Genomic DNA, 18,127 nt, shown 5'->3' with positions numbered 1-18,127 from the left:
TCAACTGCAAACACTCACCACTCACATATCAAGTGCTTGTGCATAACACCTGAAAGCATTTAAAGAACATTATTGTAAGTTTCAGCTATTTTTAACTTGCATGTAGTAGATTTAACACACTCATCTATGCCAGAAAGTACACTCACGGTAAAAGAACTTTGACCTTTGCATTTCCAAACTGTATCAGTACATTAAAGGTCAGGCCCTGCCTATTCAAAGCATCACACCTTCTCCCAGGAGACAGACAAAACACCTCGGAGCAAGACAGGGAAAGCCCATGTAATAGAAAGTGTTCCAACAAAGTTTAAGGAAATGCATTAGACATTAGAATACTCCAAATACCTCCAAACTACCAAGACCTTTAACATCTGCAGCAGAATTTTTCATGGCTGCAACCAACAGCTTCAGTGGTGTAACAGAACTGTACAGCCTTTGTTATTTGGGTACAAAAAAAGTTGAGCTGCCACATTTCAATAGTCTCAACTGGCAGAAGATTAAAACCAGCAAGAAAACTGGGGGGGGGCTACTGACAAGCGGTGCTGTTAGCACTGGCCACACAGGCATCCCACTGGATGGCCCAGGGCCAGAGGTGTAGCAAGCTGACCCCTCAGCTGTTCACGTCAGCAATTCAAATAAATTTGCACCTGTGATACAACATTAACTCAGGAAACAGAAAACTCCCACTTCAGTGCATTTGTTGCTTTGCACACAAAGGGACAGTTGCCTCCCATCAGGAGGCAACTAGTTCTCAAAGCTGTTGGTTTGGGGAGGGCTGAGTAGCTTCTGTCCTTCACTCCTCAGCACCTGGTACATAACTTCAAACAAGCAAGTGCTCACTGAGAGCAGAGCAGTGCCAAAAGCTTCACCGCACGCCAGCCTGACAGCTGGGCAGACAGGTCAGAACACTAAAACTTCTACTAGAAATATGTTTTACCTTCCTTTGTACAGTACAAAGCATCACAAAGTTGTCAGGAATAAGTCAGAGTCCCTATGTTTTGCTCTAGCTGCTTTGTCATTATGTCAAATGCACAGAAGTGAGAGACATCAGTGAACATCAGGGAGACTGTGCCAAGGATGTGACTCACCCTTTCACAACAGATTTGGAAATCTTCAGCAGCAGTTGTGCAAATACTCCGACTGCTTCTCAGCACCTGCCTGCATTCTGGGTTAAGTCATCCATACTCTGCTGCACAGTTAACTACAAATACTAAAGCCACACTAGAGATTAAAGTGTCAAGAAAGCAAACAGTGGGGCAGCCTTGTGACCACATCCCTAAGGATGAAGCTAATTCTGCCGCTCTACGGACTGCAATCCAGTTCTCAGCATGCAAAACAGTGTGTGCACGTCAAGTTGCAGTCATACTCATAATCTGGTGTGTGTTTTTGGAAAACAATTTATTTGGGAATTACATAATATTTTTGATTTTCCAAAATACATCTTACTAGATCCTACAAAAGAAATCTAAATAAGTACAACAATATGAAATTAAGTTTGTTGCAACAGTCATTAAATATTTACTTCCACTAATATATACATACAAAATGCCACACAATGAGCTTGTTTACCCTTGGAATGTGTGCTGCGTTCCAGCAGTTACGCTCCATCTCCATCTCCTCCAGTTCCACAACATGAAGACTCAATATTAACACTTTGTACATCCTTTATTATAGGCAAAAATCAAAGTTTGTTGGTGGTGGTTTTCTTTTTTTTTTTTAATAGAAATTGAAAGTAACCCTCTGCAGTTTCACAGCTGTGGTAGTTTGTCTACTGGGGTATCAAACTTGAAGTCTGCTGGGAAGAGATCTGGAGCTCGAGGATAGATCAGCCTGTACGATTGTCTAATCGTAACATCAGCCACACCAGCAATATCACCAATTTCTAAGACAAAAAGCAGACAAGTGATTAGTTTCTACTAAGAAAAAAAAGCAGCAAGCATCATTTATCGAGAAGTGCTATATACTTCGCTTCATTCATAACTCTCACAAAAGCCTGGAAAAAATGGTTTTAACCACTGTGACTAATATTTTGCATGTAAGTAAGTCTTTCTTTTCACATGCCACAATTCAACTTATGCTATCAATGATGGAGTAACATCAGTTTCAAATTGACAGAGGGCCAAGAGTGCAAAAGTCATTAAAAACATCTACTGCAAAGTCTGCATGTGCCCGTGCCCAGCAACATCCTAATAAATCACTATCATCAGGATCTTCTATTTGTGCCTTCATTAAATACAAGCAAAACCATCAGAAAACTTAAGCATAGGCAAAAAGGAATACCTTCAGCTAAACATGAAATACATTTACCCTAAAATGCACAGAGCAATAGGTTAGAGGCACAGAGCAAGCGACTAACAGGCAAAGAAAACACTTGTTTGAGATGCACAAGACAAAATCATTGGAGATTTAACCAAGTGTGGAATCTAAGCCTTGAACTGCCCGAAAGCCTTCAGCATTGTCTGAGGACACTGAAGGAGCACGGAGTCGTGTCCGTATCCATGGCAGGCAGCTGTATTTTGTTTTAACGATCACTCTTAGGAGCCACAGAGCTCAGGGTGAGCGCAGATGCAGGGACCGTACGGGCTGCCTGGGCTCCAGCTCACTCACGTGCCCAGGCAACTGCCAGCGTGAGGGAAGCTCCAGGGTGGAATAAGCAGTGACTAATGCAGAACAAAGCATCAGAACCTGACAGATAAAGGCCATTCTTTGCCTAAAAGCAGATCTCCACTAAGAAATGGCCAGGGTTTTTACACTTCTGATCTGAACTGGACTAAACACCTCCACAGAGCTTCCACATCCAGCTACAGGCACTTGGATCCATTTGTTGCAGCCAGTTCTAACCGCAGCAGCCTTAAGCCCCCTTCCCTTCCCAGGCGCTGCCCCACACAGCTCTGAACGCTGCACGGGCTCCCTGAGGGCTCCCCTGCCACAGAGTGATGCCAGCCCTGAGCTACCCCAGCCCTGCTCTCCCACCGCTCTCCGTCTCCGTAACAGGCTCACAAGAAGTGAAGGAACACGGACCAATTTCGGTGATTCCCTGGCTGCCAGAATGATCAGAGACTCCTTGTAATCTAAAATCATGATGCTATTTGTGGCTGTCCCTAACCTGGAGTATTTCAGAGCAGCAAAATGTACATGAGCAAATATTATCATGGGTCAAAAACTGAAATTATGCTCATTTGAATGGACTGGTCTATTGCATTTAAGAATCCAACTCCTAGTGCCAGAACAAAGTCAACTCAACTTACATTGAGCACAGCCCACTACTCAATTTTTATTCTGGAGAGTGGGAAATGCTGGTTTGGTCCTTGCTGTACGCAAGTAGAATGGTGGCTTATCACCACCTGCACAGACCTCATCCAAGTTTTACAGTAACACTGAATTTTCTTTCAAGCAGCAAGACATGGGGAGGGGGAAATAAAACAAGGAAGTATTACCTTTTTGTGTCCTTTTGTCTGCAGAAGCTTGTGATGCCATATAAATAGCTGCAGCTGCTACAGAGATAGGGCTTCTGCCAGGAACCAAATCTAATTCCACAGCTTTACGGGCAATATGTGTTGCTGCCATTTGTACTTGTTTGGGAAGACCCAGATTGGAACAGAATCTTGACATGAAGTCTCCAGTTGTAATCAGATCAACGCTGGTTTCAAGAGCTTTCAAAATAAGTTTAAAACACCGGCCTATTTCCTTCTTTGAAATCCTGGACACTGCACATATTTCTAAACAAAAAGTAAAAATTAAACTTCAGGCTTGACAGCATTTGGTCCCTCAAAATAATAAAATCTGATTCTCAACATATTAAGACCCACACAGAAGGCCAATGTCAGGAAGGCCACCACCATTATATAAGCTTTGCACATTTGTGAAACATCCAAATCACTTCAGTCAGTGCACGTTTTTCGTAAGGAGCTAATGAATACAGCTTGCTTCGTAAGGGAAATTTCATACTCAATGCCAAAAAGGTTGTATCCCTGCACATATTTATTTTGCACACATTTATTGCAGAACTATTTGTTCAAATTCAGTTACAACAGTCCACACCATCCTCTGATCCACGCAATACCTTTCACCAACACTCAGAATGACTTTCAAATGCTAATTGTTTTTTAATGCATTATGACCAAAAATCCCATGCCCGAGAGCCTACTCACTTCACAAATAAAACCAATTTCCAGAATCCCCCCTATTCGCCCCCAAAGGTGAGCTCTAGCTCAGAACAACCAATTCAGCAAAGTCCAGGAATGAGAAAACCAACCTCTTCCTACAATAACAGTAACTAGGCCTTTACTTCATAGCAAAATTGAATCTGTATCACTGAAAACTTACCTTTAAATGTTCTTGGAACACCCTCTTGCCTACAGGCGATGTAGAGACAAGCAGAAGCAATAGCATCATTACTCCTTCCCTTCAGGCTCTTTTGCTCATACACTTGCTTGAATAAATTATTTGTTCGATCCTTCAAAGCAAGAAGACTAAAGTTAATTAACTCTAGGCCATTTAATTAGCAGCAATATCAAAAATTCATGTGCTCATTATATTATGCTAACTAAGTCAATGTCAGAACAATTTAAGGAAGGCAGACAGGAACTTACAACTATATTTCTAGGGAGGTTGATTCTGTCTGCCATGTTCGTAATTTCTTTAAAAGCATTCATCATTGCACGATCAGAGCTGCTCATAGTTCTACGATTCTGGTACTTGGAATTCCCAAATTCATCAAAACTTGCTGCACCTGTGCCCTGAAAAAAGAAAATTGTATTGTCAATAAAACACAAGCAACTTCCCCCTCATTTAAAGAGCAAACATCTTCCAGCTCCATACATCTTAATTCAAGGCACTCAGTTCAAACCACTGTGCAAACAGGCGTCACTGAAGTAAATCATATGGTCGAGTACTGTTCCAAACATCAGGTTCTACACTTTGCACAAGTCTCAAATCATTAATTGATTTCCAAGAACCACAGATTATGTAGGGATTTTTCTTTCCTAATGTAACAATAATTTAAAGAATGAGTAACACGTAGCCAATGTGCACATCTCAACACTCCTGTCACCAATGCTGAGGTCCAAGATCGGATTTTATGCAACCCATATGTCACTTTGGCTGTATCTGCACTGTGGCAGACTGGCAAGTCAGAAGAACAGAATTTTATGGCCAGCTAGAGACTAGTTATTACAGTAACTCAAATACAAAAATGAAGGCATGGGGAAAGAGAACATCCAAACCCATGACCTATTCAAAACCAATTTGATATTGTGTCTGCTAGCAGCTGCAAGCCTTAGTTGTTGCAAAATGTCAAAATCTGTATATTCTGCCTTTACAGGAAAACCAGGGACCTCTTAAAAGGAAAGCCTGGGGTCTTCAGAGAAGTAAGAGCGACCAACTTAATCTAGCAACTTCAAAACAAGCTTCCAACATGCATTTTTTGTACTTACAATGGGTCGTACAAGTTGCCTATTTTTGGTAAATGCAAAATAAATTCTGCCCAACTAAGAGGGTCTAAAGTGTTTAAGGTCTTCAATTAGCCATCAGCTTGAAACATGTCTTTAACAAATAATGCCACGGCAGATTAATAATAGCTCAGGAGGACAACATGGCCTGTAAGTTCAGAAGTGCAATGTCTGTAATATATATTGTCTACTTTTGTGTTTGCTGTCACAGCGCGTGGGGCCATGAGTTCTCTCAAATGGGAAATGCTTCTTCACAACAATTCCACACCACGAGAAGGGCCCGGGATTCCCTGAATCAGCAAGCATTTATTCCTTGGTGGCACCTGCAAACAAGGTACCTGGGAAGGGGCATCCACACTTCATCACAGAGGGGGCCATTTAAACACACCGAAACGGTGGCTGCTGCAGACACAGACTACTACACTGTCCTGTTTGCCAAAACCAGTGAGCACAAAGCAGATCTTCAACTCTGACTGACTGCTAACCAGGCTATTCACAGCCAGAACTTGCACACAGAGGTACAGGACAAGGACCAGGACACAGCAAACAAAGGGCACACACCCAGATACCACCTTATTTTCCTGGGCTGCCCAGATGGAGTCAGAGATCACTTCTTTCCTGATCCAATTCTATAATCTCTCCGTGGTGCACTTCTGCATTTAATACATGTTCTTGGACTGTCACTAATAACCTCTCGACCATTCACTTACACTGTGCCATTTCCCTGCACTCAAGGACACCAGTTACACCCTGTTTCTGACGAGCTCAGTGGACCCCTCCGCTGTTGAGACTCGTATCTGCACTGCACACACACTTTGACACTGCTGTGGAGATCCAGGACTCCAGCACAGAACCCTCCCTCACACGTTTCCCAAAGCCCTTGAACAGGCCCTCTATGGCAGATGCTACGTTCCAAGACTGTTCTTGGCTTCTTTCTACTCCTTCAAACACCCTTTTAGATGAAAGAACCACCCAGAAATGATGCTGGCACCAACACAACAAAGGGCTGCTCCAAAGGCAATCCTGCTTGTCATCAGATCAGCTGCAGCACACAGCCTCTACTTCGAGAGAGATACAGTTCTGTGCCAATATCCTAAAGATCAGCCTAAAGAATACAAACCACTTCCACCACAGCCAACTATGCTATTCATCCTCATCTTCACAGACAAATTAATCTTTCTTCCAATGCAGGCTGTTGCTACCTCAGACAGATGGGTCCCTTAAGTACTAAAACCAATTAGAAATTAATCCCTTCGAATGGGCAAAGCAGCCTCTGCTTTGCTGCTCCAGATACAGACCACATACCCCCAGCAGAAAGGAATCCCGAAGCAGCGCCTCCTGGTTTCAAAGAGGAAAGGGTGACAAACCATCTTGTGAAGCGCACCTGCCCCCTCCTTTACTAATTATCAATGTCCTCTTTCTCTTTCTGATTTTCCACAAAACAGGCTGTGGTTTGGGGTTTTTTGGGTGGTGGGGGTGTTTTGCAGAGGGTGTTTTTTGTTGTTTTACAGATTCTTTATCTGCAGCTCTACCTCAAGCAGAAAGGAATACATACCTCTGTTCCCTGTCCCACGCAAAATGCTAAAGCAACCTCTGGCACACAAATCTGAGGTCCACTCCAGGCCACTCTAGGAACTGCTCTTAACTGAGAAAATACAACTTCATCCTGCTTCATTCTCTGGAATTCGCAAAGGCTGTTCTGTACTCTGTCAGACACTACTTATCTTCCTCATGACTACATCAATTTCACCCTTGTTCAACCCTCATCCCAGCCTACTGCTGGCAGGGGCTTCAGAAGACTGCTTGATATATGTACTGCTTCCTTGGGTTAGTTATTTTTGCTGCAAAATTCATGCCCCTTCTGCACTGATAGGAAATTTCTTCAGCATCTTCTGATATAAGCCATTCTCTTCCTTCTAAATGACTGAGGAAAAATGCAGTTCCTGCTACAGAGTTCACATCAATGAGCTGACATCCCAGAGCCCTTGCTCACTGGCAAGACAAACACAGGAACTCTTGTCCAGAACACATCCTGGTTCGTCAAAGAGATTCCCGATTTCCTGTAGAAAATAATGTGTCTCTTCTGTGATTCTCCCCATAAAAATAAAATACCCGCACTAGGACAGGCTGCCCTCCCTATATTCTCCTATATTATCCTGGCAGTTCCAGTATTTGGACAGTTTTACTCACAGTTCTTATAGGTTAAATCACACCACTCCAACACTCATACCTATTCTGGGATGTTCTGGTTAACAGTAAAACTGTTTCATTAGTTGAACATCCACTTCTAAAAATTCTTAGTTTTCACTGAAAACCAAACTTTTTCACAGGTATTTCTTTACGTCTTTAACTCTCCCACTGAGGCTGCCATCCTTATTCTAAAGGAGGATCTGAACCTCCACAGAAAATAGGGTTAACAGCACAAGTCACTGTTCACTTGCATACAAGTTCTTTAGCTGAAATATCTTTTGTCATCTCCAACACAAAAGTTCTAAAAGAACTCAGAAGGTTGTTCTACCTACTGAATGAAACTGAGTTGCCAGAAACAGACCCTGTACTTACACAGTCCCAAAATGAGCCAACGGTGTGAACCTGGAGTTCATTTCTTCATCTGTGTATAAAGGTGTATTTCTGATCCTTCTCATAGATGACCAAATCAAGGATAGAAATACAAGCCCTGAGAACTATAATCTTTCTGGACCTATAAGGTGACATTAAAACTCCAGGGGCTTCTGCAGCACTGCTTCACAGAGCTACTTAGCAATGCCAGCTTTTTTAATGGAGCAGTGCAGAATTTGTTTGCATCACCATAAGACATCCTAAAATCTGGTGGTCAGTAATGCTTGGAGTTGTCCAAAACACAAGCATCTATTTGGACAATCCTTAGAGCAAGAAAGCTTCTTTTTCACAAACAGAGCTTCAAGACTAGCTGTCCATAGCCGTATTTATTACTTGTCTTCAACTCTGAAGAATTCTTGGTTGAAAGGTATAGTACACACTCCCCTTACACATCCACACATATTTAGGTATGTCTGCTTCTTCTTCCTCGCAACATCACTGGAACGAAAACTGAGAAATCCTGGCGTGCACGTCCCGCAACACACAAAGCAGCAACACATTCTTAATAGTTATTTCTCAGCAACTGGACCACTCCTAATGAAACATTCAAGAAATCCACAAGTACAACAGAAAGCACGACAACAAAAACTTACCTGTGTCACAGTTTCATTGAAGGGAATGCATTTGTGCAATTAATCTTGCTTGCTCTCTTATGGCAAAGATCAGGATACAGCTGTACCACTAAATTTCAGCTCCAATATACACTGAATACTTTCTTCTGGAGCAGTCACACCGTGAAAGAATTCTACATTTAGTGCTTTATCATTAACTATAAGAACGTGTACAATATGCATGTGGATTTCTGGGTCTCCAATATGAATCTGATACAGATTTTATTACAAAAAACGACAGTTCATGTTGGGCAGTACTAGCTATTAAGACCTCAAAACTAAGTGTCTATTATTTCAGAATCATTTCAAAAACGCGTGCTAAGTCAGTGTTTCTTTAAAGACTGCAACATCGGCTTTTCTATTTGTAGCTGCACACCAACAAGTGACAAGTAACGCCACAGCACCGCACTTTCCTTTTGTTCAAGAGGTCAGCCCTTTCCTGTTACCCCCAGGAAAGAGCCACATTTTACACACCATTGAAATGTAAGAGTTCAATTTAGACAGAATCTCTTTGCAAATACATTCTCTGAAGAGTTTCCCTGTGGACGTACAAACATGTACTTGACGTAAAAATGCTCAGACTTAGCAAAATTAAATATTTTAAGCGTTACCTTGCCAATCATTGTACTCAAGTCGCCATCGCTCAACAAAGGATTCTGGGTATCCCCGACTCGAGATGGATCTTTTGTTGCTTTGTCATTGCTGAAAGTTCTCCACTCTGACCCTACGTCTATGACCCGGTCACCTGAGTTCACAGAAAGCAACAGTCTGAATTAATGTAATGCTTCATTAACTATTTTTAAATGTTATGTTACAGGTGAGCGCTCTGTTGTAAGAAGGCAGCCTGTCGGCATTCTCAAACAGATGGTAACTTGCAGGACAATGTACCAAAATGTTTGGAATCTACAAGTTCAGTTGAAGGCAATGGCAAAAAACTGCACAGAACAGAGCTAAAATCGCACAGAAAACATAAATAGCTATAGAGATATGCATCCAGAACACGACAACTTGAAGACCATCATAGGATCTTCAACACACAAAAGGAATCAAGACCTTGATTTCAAGCTGGAGATCATAGCTGCCTATGGATGTTCTCAGAGCTTAAACAAGTAAGTTACTGTAACTTAAGTTCTCTCACACTTGCCACGTGTTCAAAGTGCACACGTTAATAATGTAGAATCTCATTAACCTGTAGTCTCTTCTGTGCTCCAGGTCTCTGGTGCTCTGAAATATGCCACTATTCGGCAAGGAATAAGTTTGAAACTGAAAGCTGTGAATGAACCAGAAGAAATCACCACAACCAAAACAAAAAAGAATTGGTTAGAAATTTTCTGACCAGGATTTGTCAGCCATGCTCACAGCTACGCTCCACCTTTATTTACTGCTCTAATGAAAACCATGTGGGGAAAAAAGAAAAACATCCAAAACTATAAGGTTAAGAATATAGCAGAGTAAAAGAAGGCACAGATCTGTTCTTTCTGCTATAAAGCTCTACCCTAGCTTGCAAGCTTAAATTAGCAGACAGTGTGCTACTCTAGCTCCTGGACTCTCTCTAAATATTTGATTCAGCAATGCTCCTTCTATGGCTTAGCAGCAACTTTGCTTTTAGACAACTACCCAATACTGTTTACAGCATCTAAAAAAAGCAAAATGTACTTAAAATTCTGGCATGGTATAAATAGAACACTGAGTACAGGGCAATGATGTAATATTTTTTCCACACAAGTGGGAATGACCTAAATGACTCGCACTCAGGGATCTGCCTCTTGTGAGTTTCGAACCATTCCTGCTCTAACAAAAAAGTGTTCTATCGCTGCCTGCTTTGGCAAACTTGTTACAGAGGACTGACACTACTATTTCAGTAAGAAAAGCTTAAGTAGAACAAAGAATATAAAGCATTTGTGAAATTAAGATGCGGTTTGCAAAAACCTTTACTTTGCCAAGAAATCCGCTACTGCTGAATAAAAGTTTTTCTGTATACTTTCAGTATTTTATTTAAAATATAGAGAGGTCCTAGGACATGCATTCCACCTTTTAAAAGGCTTCTATAAAAGAGTGTCACAAGCTAGAAATATTGATAAAAATGGAACAAATAGGCCAAAAGGTTTCCATAGATGAAAAATATACCCAGCTACAAGCAGCTAAGTATCCCATTCTACAAAAAAAAAGAAAAAAAAAGGGGGAAAAAAAAGTGTGGCATTCATTATTTGTGATTCTATTATTTGTGACTTCTACCTCTTCAAAACATAAAAACCATTTTGGAACCTTGATGTTAGTACAGAGCAATTAAGTGATTCAAACAAAACTTTCAAATAGTGAAGTCAGCCTTACAAAAAGCGTAAAGAATCAGCCTTGAAGACTGGTCCTGAGTTAACTTTACAAGACCTGAAGTGAATTTGCTGGGTCATACACTACTGACTCGCTTTCCTAAAGTACCTGGAAAATGGGTCTGCAGTTAAACATTAAGAGTAAAAAAGCTCCCAATAAGTACTTTATAAAATCACCTCTGCTTTCTCACATCATTATGATGTTGGGTTTGGCAACAGCACCAACCTGCGATAAGTATGGGAGTGGCTGCATATTCCCTTCACTACTTCCTTTTGATGCGGTCCTTTTGAACAAAAATAAGCTTCCCTAGATATGGTTATATTAGACACTCCTTTATTTAATTTCCATCAAATAGATGAGTTCATCTCCTCAGCTTCCCCTCTGAAGTACATACAAAAACACAGTTTACAGGACCAAGCTTTTGTGGAACCCAACTCCAGTATGATATCCCGAAGCATCTTTCTGAACAGACGCGAGTTTTTCTCCATTGCCCCATTTAATTTAATTTCATAAACCATTCTTCCAGTATTCAGTTACACTTTAAAATACAGTCTTATAGACTAACACACAGGCTCTAATGGAAATACACGCTGCAAAGTTCACTGACTCAGGTTACCCACCATCTGAAAAGCTCATTTAATGAAATGCAGAACTGTTATTGAGAAAGGAAAACCTCAGACCAAGGTTACTTTTCTTCACAACTGCCAAAGGCAAACAGCATGCGCTACAGAAATGCAAGAGTAAACTCAGGTCAGCATGAAACATTAAAATATTATTTTGAACAGTTTTTAAAAATTAGCTTAAAACATCCACGTATCACAAATCATTTATGTTTACTCCTCCCTCTAAAAACAGAAAGCGATTTCTCAAAGGAAAACATTTTAACTTGATGAGTCCTAAATTTGCAATTACATGTTTACAGAAAGAATACCAGCTATTTTAATGTTGACCTCCACTTGCAGTAACTCATCGTACGTATGTATTTTATTCTCTTTTTGCATTTTGTATTATCCATTACATGAAGACAATATAGCTGCAGATTGAAGATGTTTAATCTAAACAAGAAATAGGATGAAATCCAAGCCTCCAGTAAGTAATGTTCTGTATCTAATCTTGAAGTTCTGAGGTCTGTTCTTAAGTATTCTTCAGAGGAGCTCTAATGTTAGTTGTACATTGCATCAAGTTCTACATATTAAAACTAATATTTTAATCTTAACACAAATATTTTATTAAAATTTAGTTTCACTTTAAAGTACCAAAATAGCAATTGCTTCGTGTCATTCTTACAGTTAGTTAGGGAATCTGCTGCCATCTAGTGGGCACATTCATTATGCTTCTAATTAAAAGCATTTTACAATGCTTCAGAGCTTCTATTTAAGAGCAGATGCATTACATTTTACCAAAGAATAAACTCCCAGGGGACAAAAGACGAAAAAACCAAAACAACAAGCCCCATACCACAAACAAAACCACTCACAGTTTTACAGTCATAGCTGCTTCTACAAAATTTCCAGACTCTTTTAAGATAGCAATATTTTTTGCAAAAAGTTATCTTGCTCTCAATGAATTGTAAACACCACAAACGCATCATCACCAACACCAACAGCAGCCTTTTCACAAGACTCAGCTGAAATAGCAAAATGAACCAGGAGCAGGCTCTGAGATGCTTTTTATTTAAGACAAAACACAGGCACCCCCGCCCCAAAAAAAAAAACAAAACAAAACAACACCACCAACAACAGACAAAACCAGGAACAACTGAAATCCACAGAGTGCTGTGGCTAGTTTCCAAGTTTCCAGACATCACCAGCCTCCTATCAGTACCGACAGGCAACTATGGACTGAAATGGACAGTACAGCACTGCAGGCAAGTGACTGTTAAAAGAACAAAGGCTTAGCTGCTCCTGCGTATCAAAATAATGACTGAGCTTCATTTTGGAGGAAACAAATGAGAGCAGAAATGTTGAAACAATCTGGCGGGCAAGTCTGATCAGCTGAAGCCTCTCCAAGACTTGTGGCCTTTAAAAGATAAAGAGCTCAAGTATTCATGAAGGATGCTCCAAAACTACAGATTCTCAATGTTGTGTTTGATCTACACTGTATCACCAAAATAATAAGAGGCTTTGGACTCTTCTTCCATCACAGGAGTTCAAATCATTCTTAACCCTTATTTGCCCTAAATCACTTTGCCAATCTGACAAAGCAGCAAGTTAACAAAAAAAAAAAAAAAAACAAACATTCCTTCAATAGGATGATTCAAAATGTTAATGTTATCCCACTAGATAAACCTAGTACTCCAACTAATGGAAGCATTGTTCATAGTGGCTCTCAAACACCTTTGGTTTCCAGCCTAGAAACCACTAAACTAGCAAATGTCCAGGAAATATTAATATCGTGCTATGAGCACGGTTTATAACAAAAGCCTGACAAAAGATGCCAACTTTTGCCATCTAAAGTCTAAGTTTTCACTGTTACAAACATTACTGCTGAAACAGGAAACAGCTAGAACCATCAACTTGCCTTTAAAGCAGAAATGAGTTAGACTTAAAACAGACTATTTGAAATGCTAACTAAAAAAGGCAGCAAATTGATTTCTTCATATTACAAATTCCCTATGTAAATGAAACATCCATGACTGTCATCTATTCAGACTAAGTACGAGCATCCTTTACAGTCAGCTCTTCTGTGGATGCAAAGAGTTTTATTTGTAAGGACTATTGTCAGACACTTGTTAGTGCTCTGGACGCCAAGTGCAGAAGCAGTAACCAGATAAAGGCTGCTAATATACATACCTATCTAAAGATTTTTGCCTACTTAAGCAATACTTTAAATTAAGAATTCACATTTTAATTTTAAATGTTGACAATACTCACAGAAAGAAGTAACCATGAACATGCACCCAAATATGAAAAGATTTTTCACCATCTGGAGGTATAAAGATACCATGATAGACATAATTGCATAAATCTACAGGATTCATGGCCGAAGTACTTAAGTACCTTCTCCACTTAAAGGATACTACTAACATCTGAAAAAAAAAAAAAAAAAAGGTTTCTTCCATTTTCAGAAAACAAGCATCTATGTATAGATGCAATCAATCTTATCCCTAATGACAGACATCCTGAGTAATTCACTGGCCAGCAGAAAGGCAACCATGAAACCCCTTCCTACCTATTTGTTATATTGTAGGGGAAAAAAAAATACCTGCCATATAGTAAAATCTATCTCTTCTTCATAGACTGTACCTGAATTTAAAGATGTGCTTTTAAATCTCAAACTCTTCAGAAGCATTAACCAATCAAATATTCTGCTGGAATTTTATAACAGCTTTACTGCTGACCACAAGCTACCGAACATTCTTCCCCAAAATTCTTCAGCTGAACGCCCAGGTATACACAGAACACGGGATAAACATCTGAATATAGGTCATCATCTGACTCAACGCTTTAACAAATTGATATGCATCTAAGGATTCTCATCAGCTGAAGACAGACTTCTGCATTGTTATTTCAGCAGGCTATCCAATAAAACACCACACAAGAGCACTGTTCTTCTTGAAGGCATACCTGCCTACTGAAGCAGACAGAGGTAACCTGTTAGAGCACAGCACTTACTAAATGCCGAAAATCAACTCTTCACTGCTCCAATTCCTGCACACTAAAACAACATTTAATGAAACTATAGACAAGTTTAAGGAAAGTCTTAGATCAGAAAGGTACTCCTACCTAGCTGAGGTGCTGCACAGCTGTACATACCACCAGACTCATTCTTATTCCCCTCTGAAATTCAGCTCACCACCTTGCTACATCAAGAAAATTCAGTGCTTTGTATTCCATTTTGATTCTGCGTTCTTCAGCCCCTTCTGGCATATCATCTGACTTCCACCCTTTTTTACTGCCGAAAAGGTAGCAAGCAGATATTTAACTGTCAAGAAATAAGATCTACTAGCCTTGTGTTCTTGAACAAAATCCTTCTCCCCCCATCAAGTCTGTCTGAAGAATGAGATATGGTCAACGACCACAGAACAAACTACTTCTCCAAACACGAAGAAGTCTGTTTGTGAGTTCTCAAGCCAGCACACAAACAGTTACCGTACCATATATCCTAGAATGTTTTGAGAAAAGTACGTATAATAAGATAGAAGACTTATAACAGTAGATAAGCTTGGACATAGACTTGTAAAGTCTCAGATGCATGTCAATCCAAATTAATATCAAGATTAAGTCATACTGACATTACAAGATTTAATTGTTATAATACTGCACAGCAAAACAGCACAGTTTATTTAGAACAAGTGAAAAATGCTGTGGGAAGGAAAGGTAGCATACTGGATTTAACTTAAAATTTCAGTCTTATCGAGACACTATGAACACCACCTATGAGTACAAAACAACTGATTAAAAATATTTCTGAAGACTCCCTTTAAGAAGCAGTACTTCCAAAATATAGCTCTGTCTAAAACACAGAAACTTGACTGTTCATTATCTATGCACCAGCTATTGTATCCTATGACACAGTTTTACACTTAACAAACTCACTTCTTCCACGAATGTGAGACTTTAGTACTTTGCCACAGCAAGCAAGCAAAACACCAAATAGAAATACACTTAATATAGTTAAAAACTCTCTGCTCTGATTTTAGCAAATTGTAATTAAAAAACAAAAAATTAAAAAAAAAAAAAGCAGAAGTCACATCACTACAGTAAAATAAATGCACATATTCAGGATTTACCATTCTGCCCCATGTACACTAGCAGTGCTCTGCAGACACAATATTTTTAAATAAACCAGTAACATTTCTTTGGGTACAGAGTATATTGTGTCTTTTGGGGTTTGTAACTCTTCTAATTGATCCCCTTCAGTTATAAAGATCTCAGTAACTTTCAGACCACCTCAAAATATAGTCTGAATGGGCCCTATTCACATCAGCTACACATTACGACCTGTGTAAGGCTTTAAACACAAATACACAACCTGCCTATATAAGAGCAGGAAATGAAATCACTACTCTCTTAAAGGAAAGACGTATAACGGAATCTGCAACAAATACATTAACGATTTATCATCATTAAACAAAATTTTGTCTTCACTACCTAAAAACATCCCTACTTCACATGCATCTCCAGAAAACAGGCATCAAGAATTGGATCTGGTTTTCTCCTGTTCTAAACTTCTTAAAAGACCAAAAGAGAAAATATTGAATGCTCACACTCCTGTTTGGTCGTGCACTCTTCATCTAACTGGTTTTCCAAACTAGCTGCTAGATATCCCAGCTAATTAATTTGTCATATGGAGGAAAACTAAATTGCTGAAGAAAGGCAAGACAGAATGAGAACAATCAGCACAACAGAAGTAAATGTTAAAAGCTTCTAGTGATAAATCCATTGAAAGGCCCACTTAAAAAACACCACATGCATAAAGAAAAAACACTTTTTACCCTACCAGTAATGCTCACTGTAAAGGAGACTAAGATAATTTTAAGCACATTTTAGAAATTCAATTTAGCAAACGTTTGTATTAATACTCTAACAATTCTGCTCATCAAAAATGCTGACAACCTGAACTAAAGAAATTTCCTATGCTGTTGATTCAGAGGGGACCAGCGAGTAAATTTCTAAAGCAAGAATACCTTGCGACTGGGTAACAGAAGGTACATGAAACGATATTTCTAATAAACTCCAAGTTCCTAAAAGGAAGGAAACGCATCAAGGAAAACCCTTCCCTCTTCTTCTAAAGCCAGCATTACCTTAAAAGTTATTAATTGATCAAAATGTGATTTTCTAAACTTTGGTTCAACTTCTATGGCAGCCACACAAAGAGCTGAACATGGACTAAACTATTTTGAAGCAATAACTTAGAAGCCTATTACCATATTTCAACAGGAAATGTTGCTGTGGACATTTGAATTTTTAACCAGCAAATTTATTATGGTTCATTTACAAGAATTCATGCAGTTTAAACTAGCCCTTCTTTTAATAAAGTAACAATCCTCTCCTAGCCTTTTCAATGGTTTCATAATTTTAAAAGAAACTACGATGGTTTGCTCTGTACAAACTTCAGCCACATGGGTCATGTGCACTTGACTTCATCTGGATCTTTGGAAAACTGCTTGTTGTTCAGGTCATCATAAATCACCTCCAGCACAGCTACAGAATTTGTTTGTAAAAGTACATCACGCAGATGCCCACATACCAAGAACCAGGCCACTGAAGAACATCAACCGGCAGGTGGATCAGGTGGATCCAACCGGCAACATAAAGGTTAATTATAGCTCAGTGGGCCCATGATACCTCAAGGTCATCAAGGAAGGGATGCTACATGTAGATGGGCTCATGATGGAGGACTGGACATGACCGTGCACACAATCGCGCAGGTTATCCATGAATGTGAAACATGCACTGCAATCAAGCAGTAAAAGCCTCTGTGATATAGAGGCTGATGGCTGAAGCACAAATATGAGGCCTGGCAGATTAATTGTATCACACTCACACAAACCCAACATGAGCTTACAATGGCAGAAACATCCATCAGATGGATGGCACATATCCCGTGGCCCATACCACCACCCAGAACACTATCCCGGGCCTCAAAAGCAAGTCCTGTGGCAACATGGCACCCCAGGAGGAACAGAGTCAGGCAATGGGACTCACTTCCAAAACAATCTCATAGACACCTGGGCCAAAGAGTGTGGTATATCACATCCCCTATCACGCACCAGCCTCCAAGAAAATCAAACGATGCAATGGACTGTTCGAGACTACACTGAGAGCTATGGGTGGTGGGACCTTCCAACACCAGATACACATTTATCAAAAGCCACCTGGCTAGTTAACAGTAGGGGATCTGCCAATTGAGCTGGCTCTGCCACTCAAAACTTCCACGTAGAAGGCGTGGAACTGTCCATGTAGAACTGTCCATGTAGAACTGTCCATGTAGAAGGCGACAGAGTCCCCATAGCGCACATAGAGAATGTTTTAGGGAAGACAGTCTGGGTTAGTCCTGTCTCAGGCAAAGGCAAACCCATCGGCAGCACTGCTTTTCCTCAAGGACCTGGGTGCACTTCGTGGGTGATGCAGAAGGACAGGGAAGTCCAATGTGTAATTCAAGGGGATTTGATTCTGG

At 40.1% G+C, this 18,127-nt stretch overlaps 1 protein-coding gene across 1 annotated transcript in view; it reads right to left on the bottom strand.

The window, feature by feature from the left end:
* Positions 1-1,376: 1,376 nt before the first annotated feature.
* The window catches only part of GTF2B (general transcription factor IIB), a 21,177-nt gene continuing 4,426 nt past the window's right edge, over positions 1,377-18,127 (bottom strand). The window contains exons 3-7 of the mRNA XM_065071246.1: positions 9,289-9,422; positions 4,590-4,736; positions 4,324-4,453; positions 3,435-3,716; positions 1,377-1,879 (exon numbers count right to left, since the gene is read on the bottom strand). Coding sequence (XP_064927318.1) covers positions 1,746-1,879; positions 3,435-3,716; positions 4,324-4,453; positions 4,590-4,736; positions 9,289-9,422 — 827 coding nt within the window. The 3' untranslated portion in view covers positions 1,377-1,745. The remainder of the gene's footprint in view (positions 1,880-3,434; positions 3,717-4,323; positions 4,454-4,589; positions 4,737-9,288; positions 9,423-18,127) is intronic.

The sequence above is a fragment of the Columba livia genome, chromosome 8 (assembly GCF_036013475.1).
Source record: "Columba livia isolate bColLiv1 breed racing homer chromosome 8, bColLiv1.pat.W.v2, whole genome shotgun sequence".
Lineage (NCBI taxonomy): Eukaryota > Metazoa > Chordata > Aves > Columbiformes > Columbidae > Columba > Columba livia.
This window is presented reverse-complemented; position numbering and strand designations above follow the sequence as displayed.